Source organism: Arachis stenosperma, chromosome 10, assembly GCF_014773155.1.
Source record: "Arachis stenosperma cultivar V10309 chromosome 10, arast.V10309.gnm1.PFL2, whole genome shotgun sequence".
Taxonomy (NCBI): domain Eukaryota; kingdom Viridiplantae; phylum Streptophyta; class Magnoliopsida; order Fabales; family Fabaceae; genus Arachis; species Arachis stenosperma.
Genome location: NC_080386.1, coordinates 55,393,453 through 55,410,619, shown reverse-complemented (window position 1 = coordinate 55,410,619; position 17,167 = coordinate 55,393,453). Strand labels below are relative to the sequence as shown.

At 45.1% G+C, this 17,167-nt stretch overlaps 1 protein-coding gene and 1 non-coding gene across 2 annotated transcripts; one reads left to right on the top strand and one right to left on the bottom strand.

Annotated features, from left to right (window-relative positions):
• The first annotated feature begins 3,122 nt into the window (after nt 1-3,122).
• LOC130959626 (small nucleolar RNA R71) lies at nt 3,123-3,226 on the top strand. Its single transcript, XR_009078698.1, has one exon. It is a non-coding gene; the product is annotated as a small nucleolar RNA R71 (small nucleolar RNA).
• A 7,097-nt stretch (nt 3,227-10,323) lies between these two features.
• On the bottom strand, nt 10,324-12,381 carry LOC130957103 (uncharacterized). The gene has a single exon (XM_057883995.1). The coding sequence runs from the start codon at nt 12,379-12,381 to the stop codon at nt 10,324-10,326; it is 2,058 nt and encodes a 685-aa protein (XP_057739978.1).
• Nucleotides 12,382-17,167: the final 4,786 nt, after the last annotated feature.

Genomic DNA, 17,167 nt, shown 5'->3' with positions numbered 1-17,167 from the left:
AGTGTAGGGGCGTTCATCTCCTTGCATCATGGGCAAGTGGAACGCTAAGCTTACATTCTCCGGACTAAAATCTAAGTATTTCCCCCGAACCATTGTGAGATAATTCTTTGGACTCGGGTTCATACTTTGATCATGGTTCCTAGTGATCCATGCATTGGCATAGAACTCTTGAACCATTAAGATTCCGACTTGTTGCATGGGGTTGGTTAGGACTTCCCAACCTCTTCTTCGGATTTCATGTCGGATCTCCGGATACTCATTTTTCTTGAGCTTGAAAGGGACCTCAGGGATCACCTTCTTCTTTGCCACAACATCATAGAAGTGGTCTTGATGGCTCTTGGAGATGAATCTTTCCATCTCCCATGACTCGGAGGTGGAAGCTTTTGTCTTCCCTTTTCCTTTTCTATAGGATTCTCCGGCCTTAGGTGCCATTGATGGTAATGGAAAAACAAAAAGCTTATGCTTTTACCACACCAAACTTAAAATTTTGCTCGCCCTCGAGCAAGAGAAGGAAGAAGAGAAGAAGAAGAAGAAGAAGAAAATGGAGGAGAGTGAGGGGAGATGGATTCGGCCAAGGTATAGTAGAGGGGGTATGGTTGTGTGAAAATGAAGTAGAATGGAAGGGTATATATAGGGAGAGGGGAGAGGGTAGGTTCGGCCATTTAGGGTGGGATTGGGTGGGAAAATGTTTTTGAATTTTGAAGGTAGGTGGGGTTTATGGGGAAGAGTGGATGGATGTGAGTGGTGAATAGGTGATTGGGAAGAGAGATTGAGGTGATTGGTGAAGGGTTTTTGGGAAGTGTGATATGGGGAAGAGTAAACTTGGATTAGGAGGTAAGGTGGGAATATAGTAGGTGGGGATCCTGTGGGGTCCACAGATCCTGAGGTGATCCTTTGGGGTCCACAGATCCTGAGGTGTCAAGGAATTCCATCCCTACACCAAATAGGCATGTAAAATGCCTTTGCACATCATTCTGGCGTTTAAACGCCGAGTGGTGCACGTTCTGGGCGTTCAACGCCCATGTAAAGCTTGTTTCTGGCGTTGAACGCCAATTTCATGCTTGTTACGGCGTTCAGCGCCAACTTTTCTTCTAGGCACATTCCTGGCATTCAGCGTCAGAATGTTGCTTATTTCTGGCGTTCAGCACCAGTTTCATGCTCTGTTCTGGCGTTGAACGCCAGCCAGATGCTCCTTACTGGCGTTGAACGCCAGCCTGTGCTTCCTCCAGGGTGTGATTTTTCTTCTGCTGTTTTTGATTCTGTTTTTAATTTTTATATATTTTTTTTGTGACTCCTCATGATCATGTACCTAATAAAACACAAAATAACAATAAAATAAAATAAAATAAAAATTAGATAAATAAAATTGGGTTGCCTCCCAACAAGCGCTTCTTTAATGTCAATAGCTTGACAGTGGCTCTCATGGAGCCACAAGGTGATCAGGTCAATGTTGTATAGTCCCAACACCAAACTTAGAGTTTGGATATGGGGTCTTAACACCAAACTTAGAGTTTGGTTGTGGCCTCCCAACACCAAACTTAGAGTTTGACTGTGGGGGCTCTTCTTGACTCTGAACTAAGAGAAGCTCTTCATGCTTACTCTCTTTTGTCACAGAGGAATGGCCATGTGCCTTAAACACAAGGTAGTCCCCATTCAATTGAAGGACTAATTCACCTTTGATGACATCTATCACAGCTCCTGCTGTGGCTAGGAAAGGTCTTCCAAGGATGATGCAATCATCCTCTTCCTTCCTAGTGTCTAAGATTATGAAATCAGCAGGGATGTAAAGGCCTTCAACCTTTACTAACACGTCCTCTACTATTCCATAAGCTTGTCTCAATGACTTGTCTACCAATTGTAATGAGAACAAGGCAGGTTGTACCTCAATGATCCCCAGCTTCTCCATTACAGAGAGTGGCATAAGATTTATCCCTGACCCCAGATCACATAGAGCTTTTTCAAAGGTCATAGTGCCTATGGTACAAGGTATTAAGAACTTGCCAGGATCTTGTCTCTTTTGAGGTAAAATTTTCTGAATCCAGGTGTCTAGTTCACCAATGAGCAAGGGAGGTTCACTTTCCCAAGTCTCATTGCCAAACAACTTGGCATTCAGCTTCATGATAGCTCCTAAATATTGAGCAACTTGCTCTATAGTCACATCTTCATCCTCTTCAGAGGAAGAATAGTCTTCAGAGCTCATGAATGGCAGAAGGAGATTTAATGGAATCTCTATGGTCTCTATATGAGCCTCAGATTCCTTTGGGTCCTTAATAGGAAACTCCTTCTTGCTTGAGGAACGTCCCAGGAGGTCTTCCTCACTAGGATTTTCGTCCTCCTCCTTCCTTGTGCATTCGACCATATTGATTATATCAATGGCCTTGCACTCTCCTTTTGGATTCTCTTCTATATTGCTTGGGAGAATACTGGGAGGAGTTTCAATGACTTTCTTACTCAGCTGGCCCACTTGTGCCTCCAGATTTCTGATGGAGGATCTTGTTTCACTCATGAAACTGAAAGTGGCCTTTGACAGATCAGAGACTAGATTGGCTAAATTAGAAGTGTTTTGTTCAGAATTCTCTGTCTGTTGCTGAGAAGATGATGGGAAAGGCTTGCTATTGCTCAGCCTATTGCGTCCACCATTGTTAAAGCCTTGTTGAGGCTTTTGTTGATCTTTCCATGAGAAATTTGGATGATTTCTCCATGATGAATTATAGGTGTTTCCATAAGGTTCACCCATGTAATTAACCTCTGCCATGGCAGGGTTCTCAGGATCATAAGCTTCTTCAGAAGCTGCCTCCTTAGTACTATTGGATGCATGTTGCCATCCATTCAGACTTTGAGAGATCATGTTGACTTGCTGACTCAACACTTTGTTCTGAGCCAATATGGCATTCAGAGTATCAATTTCATGAAGTCCTTTCTTCTGAGGTATCCCATTACTCACGGAATTCCTCTCAGAAGTGTACATGAATTGGTTGTTTGCAACCATGTCAATGAGTTCTTGAGCCTCTTCAGGAGTTTTCTTTAGGTGAATAGATCCACCTGCAGAATGGTCCAATGACATTTTCGAAAATTCAGATAGACCATAATAGAATATATCTAATATGGTCCATTCTGAAAACATGTCAGATGGACATCTTTTGGTCAACTGCTTGTATCTTTCCCAAGCTTCATAGAGGGATTCACCATCTTTTTGTTTGAAGGTCTGAACATCCACTCTAAGCTTGCTCAGCTTTTGAGGAAGAAAGAATTTATCCAAGAAGGCAGTGACCAGCTTATCCCAAGAGTCCAGGCTATCCTTAGGTTGTGAATCCAACCATATTCTAGCTCTATCTCTTACAGCAAAAGGGAAAAGCATGAGTCTGTAGACTTCAGGATCAACTCCATTCGTCTTAACAGTCTCACAAATCTGCAAGAACTCAGTTAAAAACTGATAAGGATCTTCAGATGGAAGTCCATAAAACTTGCAGTTTTGTTGCATTAAAGCAACTAGTTGAGGCTTAAGCTCAAAATTATTGGCTACAATGGCAGGAATGGAGATGCTTCTTCCATCAAATTTGGACGTTGGCTTTGTGAAGTCACCAAGCATTCTCCTTGCATTATTATTATTTTCGGCTGCCATCTCCTTCTCTTGTTCGAAAATTTCTGAAAGGTTGTTTCTGGATTGTTGTAATTTAGTTTCTCTTAGTTTTCTTTTCAGAGTCCTTTCAGGTTCAGGATCAATTTCAACAAGAGTGCCTTTTTCCCTGTTCCTGCTCATATGAAAGAGAAGAAAACAAGAAAAGAAGAGGAATCTTCTATGTCACAGTATAGAGATTCCTTTATGTTAGTAGAAAAAGAAAGGGAAGAAGAATGAAGAAGAATGGTTCGGATTTTTAGATGAAGAGAGGTGAAGAGAAGTGTTAGTAAATAAATAATTAAATAGAATATGAAAAGAGAGGGAGAATTTCGAAAATAATTTTGAAAAAGGGGTTAGTAATTTTTGAAAATTAAATATAAGATATAATTAAAATTAAAATTTAGAACAAAAAGAATTTTTGAAAAAGAGGTGAGATATTTTCGAAAATCAGAGAGGGAAAAGTAGTTAGGTGGTTTTGAAAAAGATAAGAAACAAACAAAAAGTCAAAATGTTAGTTGAAAAAGATATTGTACCGAAGAGTTCTGATACAATCTAGGAGGTGAATCGGGAACCCGCGGGTCGAGTCAGATGTTGGGTTATCCGGATGGAGAGGAGGGGAGGTACCTGCAAAGACACTCCGACGCCCAAGTCAGAATATATCTAAGAGGTGCAAGGTATGAGGAATGAATGAATACCTGGAGGGATTTGGGTCCTCTATTTATAGATAATGGTGGTTATCTTATCTTTATCTTATCTGGCTAAGATAAGAGGGACGTTTGAATTTCAAAAGTTAGTTAGGAGCTCTAGGGGGCCGATTCGGGGCCTTCTAGAGAGACGAAATGGGTTGACCCGGTAAGCCGGGTTTGGGTTCGGTCACGGGTCCGGGATCCGTGGGCTGGATCCGTAACAGTTGCCCCCGTAGCGGGAGAGCGAGTGAGGTCGGTTTGTCGCTAAGAGTTCGAGACGTTTCTCTGCGTCTTCGGCGCTGGTCGAGTGTTCGTTTGGTGATGAGGTCGGCTCGTCGATTTCGTTTGGTGAAAGATTCGTCTCGGCCGTATTTTGGTCTTGACGTGACCTTTCCGTGTCCTGCTGCGCCTGTTGCGTCCTTTGAGGCGTAATTGATTAGTTTGCTTTTTTCGAGGGGGCATTTATTATGGAGGGGGTTTTCTTTCTTTTGCCCCCGTGAGTTTTCATTGCTCCCAGGGTTAGTTACGTCTTTTTGCTTTTCTTTTTGAAACCGTTTTGCTTCGGTTTTTATTTCCCTCGTCCGTTTTTTCTTTTTTCCAAAAGGGAACTCTTCATTTTCTAGAAAAACTCCTTGTTGGTTTCTGCTTTCTAGTGCCGCTCTGCTTCTTCTTGTTTTCAAGCCTTCTTTTCAAGTTTTCCTTCAGATTCATCAGGTTGGTATTTTTTGCCTTTTTCTTTCATACTTGTTTGTGTATGCCTGTTCTGTTTTTGCTGTTTGTTTTGCCTGCTTCCTTTTTTCGTATTTTGTTTTGCCGCGTCTGGTGTTTTTGTTGGTTTCGGGGAAGGGGCTGAGCACCGCCATTTTTACCTTGATTGTAGTGGTGGTTTAAGGCGTTTGGGTTTGGTAGTGGTGTTTATCTTTGACACTGTTAGAGTTGGTAGGCTGATGGTGGTGCTCCTCCCTGTTTAAGGTATGCAGCGACGGAGAAATGAGAGTGTGGGTGCCCCCGTAGCCCCTTCCAGGGGCGTTCCCAATCGCTATGGTTGGGTAACTAGCGATGTATGGGGTGTTCCGTCGCGGATGACGGAGGGTGATCTCCAACGGCTCTGCGATCAGGGGGCAATCTGCGGTGGTGGTGAAGAGGAGGGGCGATATGAGCTCGTGCTCCCTGATGCCGACGAGCGCGTTTGCTATTTGAACCTCCGTTCACCCACCGTGCCGGATTGGATGTGGGTTTATGAATCCATGTTCACTCGGCTTGGTGTGCGGTTCCCATTCTCGCCATTTGTTCAGGGTTTACTTAGTCGGTGTTCCGTGGCACCGTCTCAGCTTCACCCGAACAGCTGGGCAGCCGTTCGGTGTTTTGAGTTGGTTTGCCAGTATCTCGACCTCCCGGCTTCGGTTCCCGTTTTCCTTTTTCTTTTCTTGTGCACTCTTCCGACTAAGGAGGGGAAGCATAAGAAAGGATATATGTCTTTCCGTGCTCAGCCTCATCGTCGGATCTTCGGGTTGTTTGAGGATTCGTTCCATGGGTTTAAGTGGGAGTATTTTAAGGTGCGTCCCATTCGGGGCCACCACCCGTTTTGGCTTACCTTGGAGGGCGAGCGCCGTTTTCCGACGTACTGGAATTTTGGTGCCGGGCCGTCGGTTTTGACTAAGATCTCCTATGATGATTTGTCTCGGGAGGATAAGGATATTGCCAGTGTTTTGTGGCATTTGTTTGGCGAGCGTCTGTTGAATCCTCGAGACGTTATGGGGGATCCCGAGGCTTGTCGGACTTATATTGGTGTGTTCCCCCTTCTTTCCTCTTCTTCTTCTTCTTCTTCTTCTTCTTTTTTTTTTTTTTGACTCTTCTATTGATTTCTTTCAGTTGAGATGGCTAGCGGGCTGACTACCTTGGCGAGGCTGAAGGCAGCGTTGGTTCGGGAGGAGGGATCGCCGTCTCCGTCGACTCCTGTTTCGAATCCGGCTGTGGATTCTCAGGTTCCCTCTCAGGGGGTGGTTTCTTCGGGGGCGCCTACTGGGGCTCAAGTTCCTCCTGGTTCGCCTGAAGTGGTCGTTTTGACGGGTGTCGAGGCTTCTCGGAAGAGGAGTAGGGCTGAGGAGCCGAGTAGCGATACCTTTGAAGGGGAGGGTCTGGTCCCTAGTGTGATGGACCGACGTTTCGACGCCACGGGCTTTATTGATCAGCACTTGATGCCTGGAACGGAGTCATTTTTTGATGGCTGCGACGTCTCGTTCCAGGCTGAGTCGGTTTACCGTGCCCTTCTTCGCTCTGCTGTGGTTGTTCAGAAGGCTGAGCCCGTGATGGCCCAAGCGGGTTTGTTGGAGAAGAAGCTTCGGCAGGCTCAAGCTGATGTGACTAAATTGAAGGAGGAGCTCCAGGTCGCCAATACTGCAAAGGAGAAAGCGGCGAAGTCTTCAGAGGATGTCGGGGCGGAGATTCTCCGACTTGCCGGTATTGAGACTTCGCTTCTTTCTCAATTGGCGGAGGAGCGCAAGCGAGCCTCGGATGCGAGTTCTCAGGCTGCCTTGCTTCTCGCTGAGTCGGAAACTCTGAAGGCTGAGGTCGAAGCTCTAAAGAAGGAGAAGTCGGCTCTGTTGGTTGATGCTAGGGATGCCGTTACTGCTACCGAGGAGACGATGAAGGCTCAGGCTCTGGTGTTGGCCCCTGGTGTGGATGTGTCCGTGATGGGAGCGTTTAAGACCGTCCGTGATGGTCAGATTGTTGATATTGAGTAGTTTTCTTGTATTTTATTTTGAACTTGTTTGTTTCTGAATATTTTGGATGGCCAAGGGCCGTGACTTTTTGGGGATCGTTTAATGGTATTTTCGGCCGTCCGGGCCTTTGGTATGATCCGTTTGTGGCTTTTTATTTGGCCGTTCGGGCCCCCTTTTTTTTTTTTTTTTTGGCGTAACCGTTCGTTTGGTCGGTTTTTTGGATATCCGTGTGTTCGGCCTGGAGGGTGATCAGTCCTCCAGCGATGGCCGTGTCTTCGTTCCGTGCTTTGAGGAACAGTAGTGACTTGTAATGGGGATGAAGTGAAAATAACTTGTAAAAAATTTATTTGAATAGTTTGGGCCTCGTTAAAACCCTTCGTGAGGGAAAGAGTGCCCGAGGTTCTAAGAGACAATTAAAAAATAAAAAATAAAAGAAAATAAAGGGTGTTTAAAAAAATAAAGAGTGACTTATTTAAGTGTAGTATCTTCGCAAGTTGGCTGCATTCCAAGTTCTTGGTATTTCGCTGCCGTCTAGTCGTTCGAGTTTATATGCCCCTTTTCCAATTACGGCCTTGATTCTGTATGGTCCTTCCCAGTTGGGGGCGAGCTTTCCTTCTCCTGGGGTCGGGGGACCGATGTCGTTTCGTCGTAGGACGAGCTCGTCGCTCCCAAATTCTCGTCGGATGACGCCGTGGTTGTACCTTAGGCTGATTCTTTGTTTGAGTGCTAACTCTTTGACGTGAGCTATGTTTCTTTCTTCGTCCACGAGGTCTCGTTCTGCTTCTTCGTCGTTACCTCCGATCGTTTTCCTGGGGCTGGGGTCTCCGATTTCCACTGGAATGACTGCTTCCACGCCGTATGTTAGTCGGAAGGGCGTTTCTCCCGTGCTCGTTTGGGGTGTTGTTCGGTATGACCATAGGACTGATCCCAATTCTTTCGCCCATAGTCCCTTGGCTTCGTCGAGTCGTTTCTTGAGTCCTTTAACGATTATTTTGTTGGCGGATTCTACCTGTCCGTTTGTTTGGGGATGTTCTACCGAGCTGAAGCGATGGGATATGTGCAATCCTTCTAGGAGTTCTCTGAATTTTTTGTCGGTGAACTGGGTTCCGTTGTCCGAGATGATGACTTTGGGGATTCCAAATCGGGTAATGATCTGCCGCCAGACGAATTTTCGGCATTGGGTCGCTGTTATGGAGGCCAGGGGCTCGGCTTCAATCCATTTGGTGTAGTAGTCTATGGCGACGATGAGATATCTGAGTTGGCCGGGTGCTGTGGGGAAGGGCCCGACGAGGTCGATTCCCCAACTGCCGAATGGCCGTTCTGCCGATATGATGCTGAGTTGGTGCGGGGCGGCTTGGTGCATATTAGCGTGCCTTTGGCATTTATCGCAGCTTTTTGTTAATTGTATGGAATCCCGAATGATCGTGGGCCAGAAGTAGCCAGCCCTGATGATTTTTTGAGCCAGCATTTTTCCTCCGATGTGGTGACCGCAGCAGCCTTCGTGGATCTCGCGGAGTATGTATTCCGTGTTCCCGGGTTCGACACATTTGAGTAGGGGCTGCGAGAATCCGCGTTTGTATAGTTGTCCTGCTATGATGGTGTAGTTGGCGGCTTCTCTTTTTATTCGCCTCTCCTCTTTTGGGTCTGCTGGTAGGGTTCCGTTAAGGAGGTACTGTAGGATTGGGTATGTCCAGGACTCCCGGTTTGAGGATGTTAGGTGTGCGCTGATTGTTGCTGATACGGAAGGCGACCTAACGACCTCCTGGATTAGTGATCTGTTACCGTGTCCCGATTTTGTGCTGGCTAGTTTGGAAAGCAGGTCCGCCCTGGCGTTTCGTTCCCTGGGGACGTGTTGTATGGTAATGTTTTCGAATCCTTCCTTCAATTCATTTACCTTGTTGAGGTATTGTTGGAGTAAGGGCTCCCGGGTTTGGTAGCTTCCGTTTATTTGGGAGCAGACCACCTGGGAGTCGGTATTTACTTCGAGTACCTTGGCGTCGACTTCCTGGGCTAGGGTCAGGCCTGCCAAGAGGGCTTCGTATTCTGCTTGGTTATTGGATACTGGAAAGTCGTATCGTATTGATTGTTCAATTATGATCCCGTTTTGGTTCTCGAGTATGATTCCGGCGCCTCCGTGAGTGGAGTTTGATGAGCCGTCGACGTGCAGTTTCCATGGTTCGGGTGTGGGTTTGATCGGAGTCATCTCGGCGATGAAATCGGTCAAGGTCTGCGCTTTGATGGCGTTTCGGGGTTCGAACCTGACCTGGAATTGGGATAACTCGATGGACCATGCTAGCATCCTTCCTGCTAGGTCGGGTTTTTGTAATACCTGTTTGACCGTTTGGTCGGTTCGGACCGTTATGGGGTGAGCTTGGAAGTATTGTCGTAGCCGTCGGGAAGCCGAGAGGAGTGCGAAAGCTAGCTTTTCCAGGCGTGAATAATGAGCTTCCGTATCCTGTAGGACCTTGCTTATGAAGTATATGGGTTTTTGTTCTTTTTTCTCGTTTTCCCGGACGAGTGCTGCGGCGATTGTCTCTTCCGTTATGGAGAGGTACAGGTATAGTGTTTCCCCTGTTTGGGGTTTCGCGAGGATCGGAGGCTCCGCTAGGACCCTTTTGAAGTGTTGGAAGGCTTCTTCGCATTCTGTCTCCCATTTGAAGGGGGTTCCTTTTTTCATAAGTTTGAAAAAAGGAATTGCCTTCTGGGCCGATGCCCCGAGGAACCGGGATAGTGCGGTTAGTCGGCCGGTGAGTTTTTGGATTTCTTTGAGGTTTTTGGGACTTGTCATCTCAAGGACGGCACGGCATTTTTCTGGGTTGGCCTCAACTCCGCGTTGCGTGATCATGAAGCCGAGGAATTTTCCTGCTTCCATTCCGAAGGCACATTTTGTTGGGTTGAGTCGCATTTGGTGTTCTCGTAGGGTGTTCATTATTACCTTGAGGTAGTCGGTTAGTTGCTCCCCGGATTCCGTTTTGGCGAGCATATCATCAATGTAGACTTCTATTTTGTTTCCGGATAGGTTGCGATATATCTTGTTAACGAATCGCTGGTAGGTGGCTCCTGCGTTTTTTAAGCCGAAGGGCATTACTCTATAGCAGTAGGTTCCGTCCGGGGTGATGAATGCTGTTTTTTCTTCGTCTGGTCGGTGCATCGGGATCTGGTTGTAGCCGGAAGATGCGTCCATGAAGCTGAGGTATCGGTGGCCGGACGCCGCATCCACTAGCCCGTCGATGTTCGGTAAGGGGAAGGCGTCCTTTGGGCATGCTTTGTTGAGGTCTGTGTAGTCGACGCACATTCACCATTTCCCGTTAGATTTTCTTACTAGTACGACGTTGGACAGCCATGTCGTATAAGGGAGTTCTCGGATGAAGTTGGCTTCGAGTAGGGCTTTCACCTGTTTTCGGACCTCCGCGGCTCGGTCTGGTGACATTTTCCGTCTTCTTTGTGCCACTGGTTTGGCTAGGGGGTCCGCTGCCAGATGGTGAGACATAAGGTCGGGGCTTATTCCCGGCATATCGGCTGGTGTAAATGCGAACAAGTCTCTGTTTTGTTTTAGAAGTTGGGAGAGTTCTTCTTTGAGGTCGTATGGGAGGTTTCTGTTGATGAAAGTGTATTCTTCTTTGGTCGGCCCTATCTGTAGCTTTTCCATGTCTCCTTCTGGTTCCGGTCTAGGTTGGCCGTCTAGTCGTGCGTCTAGGTCGGCAAGGAATATTCCGGCTGCATCCCGGAATTTCTTTCTTAGGGCTAAGCTGTTGTTGTCGCATTCGGCCGCGACTTCCCGGTCTCCGTGAATGGTTCCGATGGTGCCGTCGTCGGCCCTGAACTTCATGAGGAGGTATTTGGTGAAGATGACTGCGGAGAAGTCGTTGATCGTTTTTCTCCCGAGAATGACGTTATAGGCTGTGGAGTCTTTTAGGACTACGAATTCGGACAAGATCGTCTTTCTCTGATTGTTTGTTCCTATGGTGATGGGAAGGGTGACCGACCCGTCTGGTTTGAGGAAGTTGTCTCCGAGGCCCGTGACGCCGTGACGGTGTGTTTGGAGGTTGTCGTTGCGGAGCCCGAGTTTGTCGAAAGCTCCTCGGAAGAGGATGTTAGAGTCGGCGCCAGTGTCTACCAGTATTCTTCTTACTAGCCCTGTTCCGATTCGAGCTGATATGACGAAGGGGGCATCTTCGGCCGACGTGCCGTGTTGGCAGTCTTCCGGTAAGAAAGTTATCGTGCTGTCGGCTGTGGTGACTGGGTCGTGGTGCCTGACGGCCATTATCTTGAGGTCCTTTTTCATTGATAGCTTTGACTTGTTTGGTACGTCCTTGCCCGTGATGACGTTCACTATGATGCTCGGATCCTCTTCGGGATTTTCCCTGGGGGGCGGCTTTTGGGTTCTTGGGTTGCGCCCTTCTCTTTCTGGTGACTTGTCGATGTTGGCGCGCCTTGGCTCTCTGATGAATTTGGCGAACTCCGGGAGTTTGCCGTCTCGTATGGCCTGTTCGATAGCGTCTTTGAGGTCGAAACAATCTTGTGTTTTGTGGCCGTAACCTCGGTGGTAGTCGCAGTAGAGGGCTTTGTTCCCTCCTGTTCTTTCCTTGAGTGGTCGGGCTTTGGGGATGACGCCTCGATCTGCTATTTGGTGGTATATCTCAGTAATCGGTGCTGTTAGGGGGGTGTAATTGGAGAATTTTCCTATTCTTGGTGGTCGGTGGGTTGGTTTGATGGGGTCTCGTTGGTTTTCTTTGGGTGGTGGGTTATGACGGGGAGTCGGGTTGCTGTGTTGGGTAGCGACGTGCTGCCGTTTGTTGGCAGCGACGACCTGGCTGACCTCCTCGTCGTTGATGTAATCTTTGGCGACGTTCTGGATTTCGTGCATGGTCCATACTGGTTTAGTGGTGAGATGTTTGCGAAAGTCTTCATTCATGAGTCCGTTGGTTAGGCAGAGGCTGGCAACGGAGTCCGTTAGTCCGTCGACCGTCAGGCATTCGTCGTTGAAGCGGTCGAGGTATTTTCTTGTAGATTCTTCTTGTTTCTGTGTGACCCCTAGCAAGCTGATGGGGTGTTTGGCCTTGGTGATTCGGGTCGTGAATTGGGCCATGAATTTTCTTGTGACGTCGTGGAAGCTGGTTATAGATCCGTTCGGGAGGGCGTTGAACCATTTGATCGCCGGTCCGGCAAGGGTCACCGGGAAGGCTCTGCATCGGACTGCGTCGGATGCTCCTTCTAAGTTCATTCTGGCCTCGAAAGCCGTTAGGTGCTCTTGAGGGTCTTTAGTTCCGTCGTACTTCATATCGGTGGGTTTGTCGAAGCCTCTGGGGAGCTTTGCTCTTAAGATTCTCTCTGTGAAGGGCGTGGCTCCCATTATGACGTGGTCGTTTCTCGTGCGCTTTGTGTGCCGACGTCTCGGGTCTTCGTCTGAATCGTGCTGACGGTTCAGATCGTGGGATGCGCTGCGATGGTATTTTTTGCTGTGTCGCCGTTCTGGCGACTTCTCGTGCCGGTAGTTGCGTGAGGTGCTACGATCATCTCTTCTATCACGTTGCCGTGTTGGCGACCTTCCACGATAGGATCGTGGCTTGGACGTTGCCTGGCTTCCGTGTTGATTGGCGTATTTTCCTTTGTCGGTGAGTTTACCTTCAAGTTCCTGGACTCGGAGTCAGAGATCTTGAATGATCTGTGTCGCTTTGTCCCTTGCTCTCTCGGGATGTTGTGGGTCTGTGACTATGTGCTCGTTTGTTCGGTGGATGGTGCTGGCCATCCGGGCTTGGTTCATGACCTCCTGTTGTTCCGGGGTGGGATGATGTGGTCCGGAGTTGTCTTGGCTTGATGGATTTTCGTCCAAGATACCCTCCATCTGGTTCGTCCGTCGCAGGTCCCCACAGACGGCGCCAATGTACCGAAGAGTTCTGATACAATCTAGGAGGAGAATCGGGAACCCGCGGGTCGAGTCAGATGTTGGGTTATCCGGATGGAGAGGAGGGGAGGTACCTGCAAAGACACTCCGACGCCCAAGTCAGAATATATCTAAGAGGTGCAAGGTATGAGGAATGAATGAATACCTGGAGGGATTTGGGTCCTCTATTTATAGATAATGGTGGTTATCTTATCTTTATCTTATCTGGCTAAGATAAGAGGGACGTTTGAATTTCAAAAGTTAGTTAGGAGCTCTAGGGGGCCGATTCGGGGCCTTCTAGAGAGACGAAATGGGTTGACCCGGTAAGCCGGCTTTGGGTTCGGTCACGGGTCCGGGATCCGTGGGCTGGATCCGTAACAGATATTAAAATCAAATTTTAAAAAGATAAGAAGATAAGAAGTTAGATAAGATATTTTGAAATCAAATTTTGAAAAAGATAAAATTTTGAAAAAGATAAGATATAAAAGATAAGATAAGATATGTTTGAAAAAGATTTAATTTTTAAATTAAAATTAATTACTAACAAGAAACTAATAGATAAGATTCTAGAACTTAAAGATTGAACCTTTCTTAACAAGAAAGTAACAAACTTCAAATTTTTGAACCAATCACATTAATTGTTAGTGTAATTTCGAAAATATGATATAAAGATAAGAAAAAGATTTTGAAAAATATTTTGAAAAAAGATTTTTGAAATTTTCGAAAAATAGAAAAAAAATTGAAAAGGATATAATTTTTGAAAAAGATTTTGAAAAGATAAAATTTTTTAAATTGAAAATTTGACTTGACTTGTAAGAAACAACTAATTTTGAAAATTTTTTGACTAAGTCAACTCAAATTTTCGAAAATTATGAGAAAAATAAGGAAAAGATATTTTTTTGATTTTTGAATATTTTAATTATGAGAGAGAAAAACACAAACATGGCCCAAAACATGAAAATTTTGGATCAAAACACTTAATGCATGCAAGAACACTATGAATGTCAAGATGAACACCAAGAACACTTTGAAGATCATGATGAACATCAAGAACATAATTTTTTTTGATGCAAAGAAAACATGCAAGACACCAAACTTAGAAATCTTTAATGCATGGACTCTAACAAACGAAAAATGCACATGAAAAACAACAAACAACACAAAATAAGAAAACATCAAGATCAAACAAGAAGACTTACCAAGAACAACTTGAAGATCATGAAGAACACTATGAATGCATGAAACTTTCGAAAAATGCAAGAAAATTTTTTTAAAGCATGCAATTGACACCAAACTTAAAAATTGACTCAAGACTCAAACAAGAAACATAAAATATTTTTTATTTTTATGATTTTATGATTTCTTTTGTATTTTTATTAATTTTTTTTCGAAAATATTTTTGGAAAAACGAAAAAGAAAAGAAAAAAAATTTTGAAAAGAAAATTACCTAATCTGAGCAACAAGATGAACCGTTAGTTGTCCAAACTCGAACAATCCCCGGCAACGGCGCCAAAAACTTGGTGGACGAAATTGTGATCACATCAATATAGTACTCTTTGTTATTGTATGGAATCATTATTATGGCTCTTGGCTATGTGTGGACACAACTCCGTTCAACTTAACCAGCAAGTGTACTGGGTCATCCAAGTAATACCTTACGTGAGTAAGGGTCGATCCCACAGAGATTGTTGGTATGAAGCAAGCTATGGTCACCTTGTAAATCTCAGTTAGGCAGATTAAATGGTTATGGGTTTCGAAAATTAATAATAAATAGAAAATAAAAAGGGATAGAAATACTTATGTAAATCAATAGTGGGAATTTCAGATAGGCGTGTGGAGATGCTAGAATCCTTTCGAATCTCTACTTTCTTATTGCTTTCATCCAATCCTTCTTACTCCTTTCCATGGCAAGCTGTATGTAGGGCATCACCATCATCAATGGCTACTTTTAATCCTCTCGGGAAAATAGTCCTATGCACTGTCACTGCACGGCTAATCGTCTGGAGGCATCACCCTTGTTGATGGCTATATCCCATCCTCTCAGTGAAAATGGTCCAAATGCTCTGTCACAGCACGGCTAATCATCTGTCAGTTCTCAATCAGGTTGGAGTAGAATCCCTTGATTCTTTTGCGTTTGTCACTAACGCCCAACCTTCAGGAGTTTGAAGCTCGTCACAATCATTCAATACCGGAATCCTACTCGGAATACCACAGACAAGGTTAAACTTTCCGGATTCCCGGGATCCTACTCGGAATACCACAGACAAGGTTAGACTTTCCGGATCCCCATGAATGCCGCCATCTATCTAGCTTATACCACAAAGATTCTGTTGGGGAATCTAAGAGATGTGCGCCCGGCCTAAGGTAGAACGGAAGTGGTTGTCAGTCACACGCGTTCATAGGTGAGAATGATGATGAGTGTCACGGATCATCACATTCATCAAAGTGTTGTGCAACGTATATCTTGGAATAAGAATAAAAGAGAATTGAATAGAAAGTAATAGTAATTGTATTGAAACTTGAGGTACAGCAGAGCTCCACACCCTTAATCTATGGTGTGCAGAAACTCCACCGTTGAAAATACATAAGTGAAAGGTTCAGGCATGGCCGAATGGCCAGCCCCCTGAATGATCAAAAGACTGAATGATCAAAGACTAAACAGTCAAAAGATTAAACTGTCAAAAGATGACTAATACATTAGTAAAAAGTCTTATTTATACTAGACTAGCTACTAGGGTTTACATGAGTAAGTAATTGATGCATAAATCCACTTCCGGGGCCCACTTGGTGTATGCTTGGGCTGAGCTTGATCTATCCACGAGCTGAGGCTTCTCTTGGAGTTGAACTCCAAGTTATAACGTGTTTTGGGCGTTCAACTCCGGATCATGACGTGTTTCTGGCGTTTAACTCCAGACAGCAGCATGTACTTGGCGTTCAACGCCAAGTTACGTCATCAATTTCCGAATAAAGTATGGACTATTATATATTGCTGGAAAGCTCTGGATGTCTACTTTCCAACGCCATTGAGAGCGCGCCATTTGGAGTTCTGTAGCTCCAGAAAATCCATTTCGAGTGCAGGGAGGTCAGATTCCAACAGCATCAGTAGTCCTTTTGTCAGCCTTTTTCAGAGTTTTGCTCAAGTCCCTCAATTTCAGCCAGAAATTACCTGAAATCACAAAAAAACACACAAACTCATAGTAAAGTCCAGAAATGTGAATTTAACATAAAAACTAATGAAAACATCCCTAAAAGTAGCTTGAACTTACTAAAAACTACTTAAAAACAATGCCAAAAAGCGTATAAATTATCCGCTCATCACAAATGGTCATCAGTGAACTAGGGAAGGGTACCCATAATTCCATCTGAAGGGGGAAGGGAGAGAGAAGGGGTAAGAACTAGGGAGTTCTTAATAGGGTCGGGGTTATTAGTTAAGTTCATTAATTCCGTGTTGTTTAGCAGACAAATAGCAGAATACAGGAAGCAGTAAATAGAAGATACAGATAAATAGAGAAGATAGAGAAAACAGATAGCATAACACAAACAGAAGAATACAAGAAAATAACACAAACACAGAGAATAGAAAACAAACAAGGAAAGCATACATTGATACAACAATCATAATAGAGGAAATGTACAACCAAGTATGATGCACGTCTAGCCCTAGTGTAGGTAATTAGCTCATTTGTCTGTTACATACCTGCTCCTGACATTACCCAACAACCTCTGTTTGGATAAGGCTTTCCTGTTGGCAATACCCATTGCAAGCAACCTTTGTCTTGCAGGGCGGCACTTATTAGCCAATATACACCCAACACACTCACTGTAAGCAACCTCTGTCTTACACTACAAGAAAATAAGCTTTCTGCCACGCTTTAAAAGCGTACCGAAAAGTGCAAAAAAGCGTACCGATAGCTTTTCGCCACGCTTTTTGAGCTATCGGCACGCTTTTGAAAGGGTCACATCTGCCAGCGTGCCGATTGCTCTATCGCCACGCTTTTTTGGATCTATCGGCACACTTTTTTTGTTGGCACGCTTTCATTTATTGCCACGCTTAAAAGCGTGGCTATAGGTCTTAATCTATAGGTACGCTTTTATTTTGTCCCACAACATTGCATACTCAACACAAAAGAAATAGTCCAAGACAGGTGGCAGTACCCTAAACCCTAGCAGTCAACTAGCACTGCAGAAACTAAATCCGTACCCTAGCAGCAACAGCAGTACCACAGCAGAAGCAAACCAAGACAGGTGGCAGCAG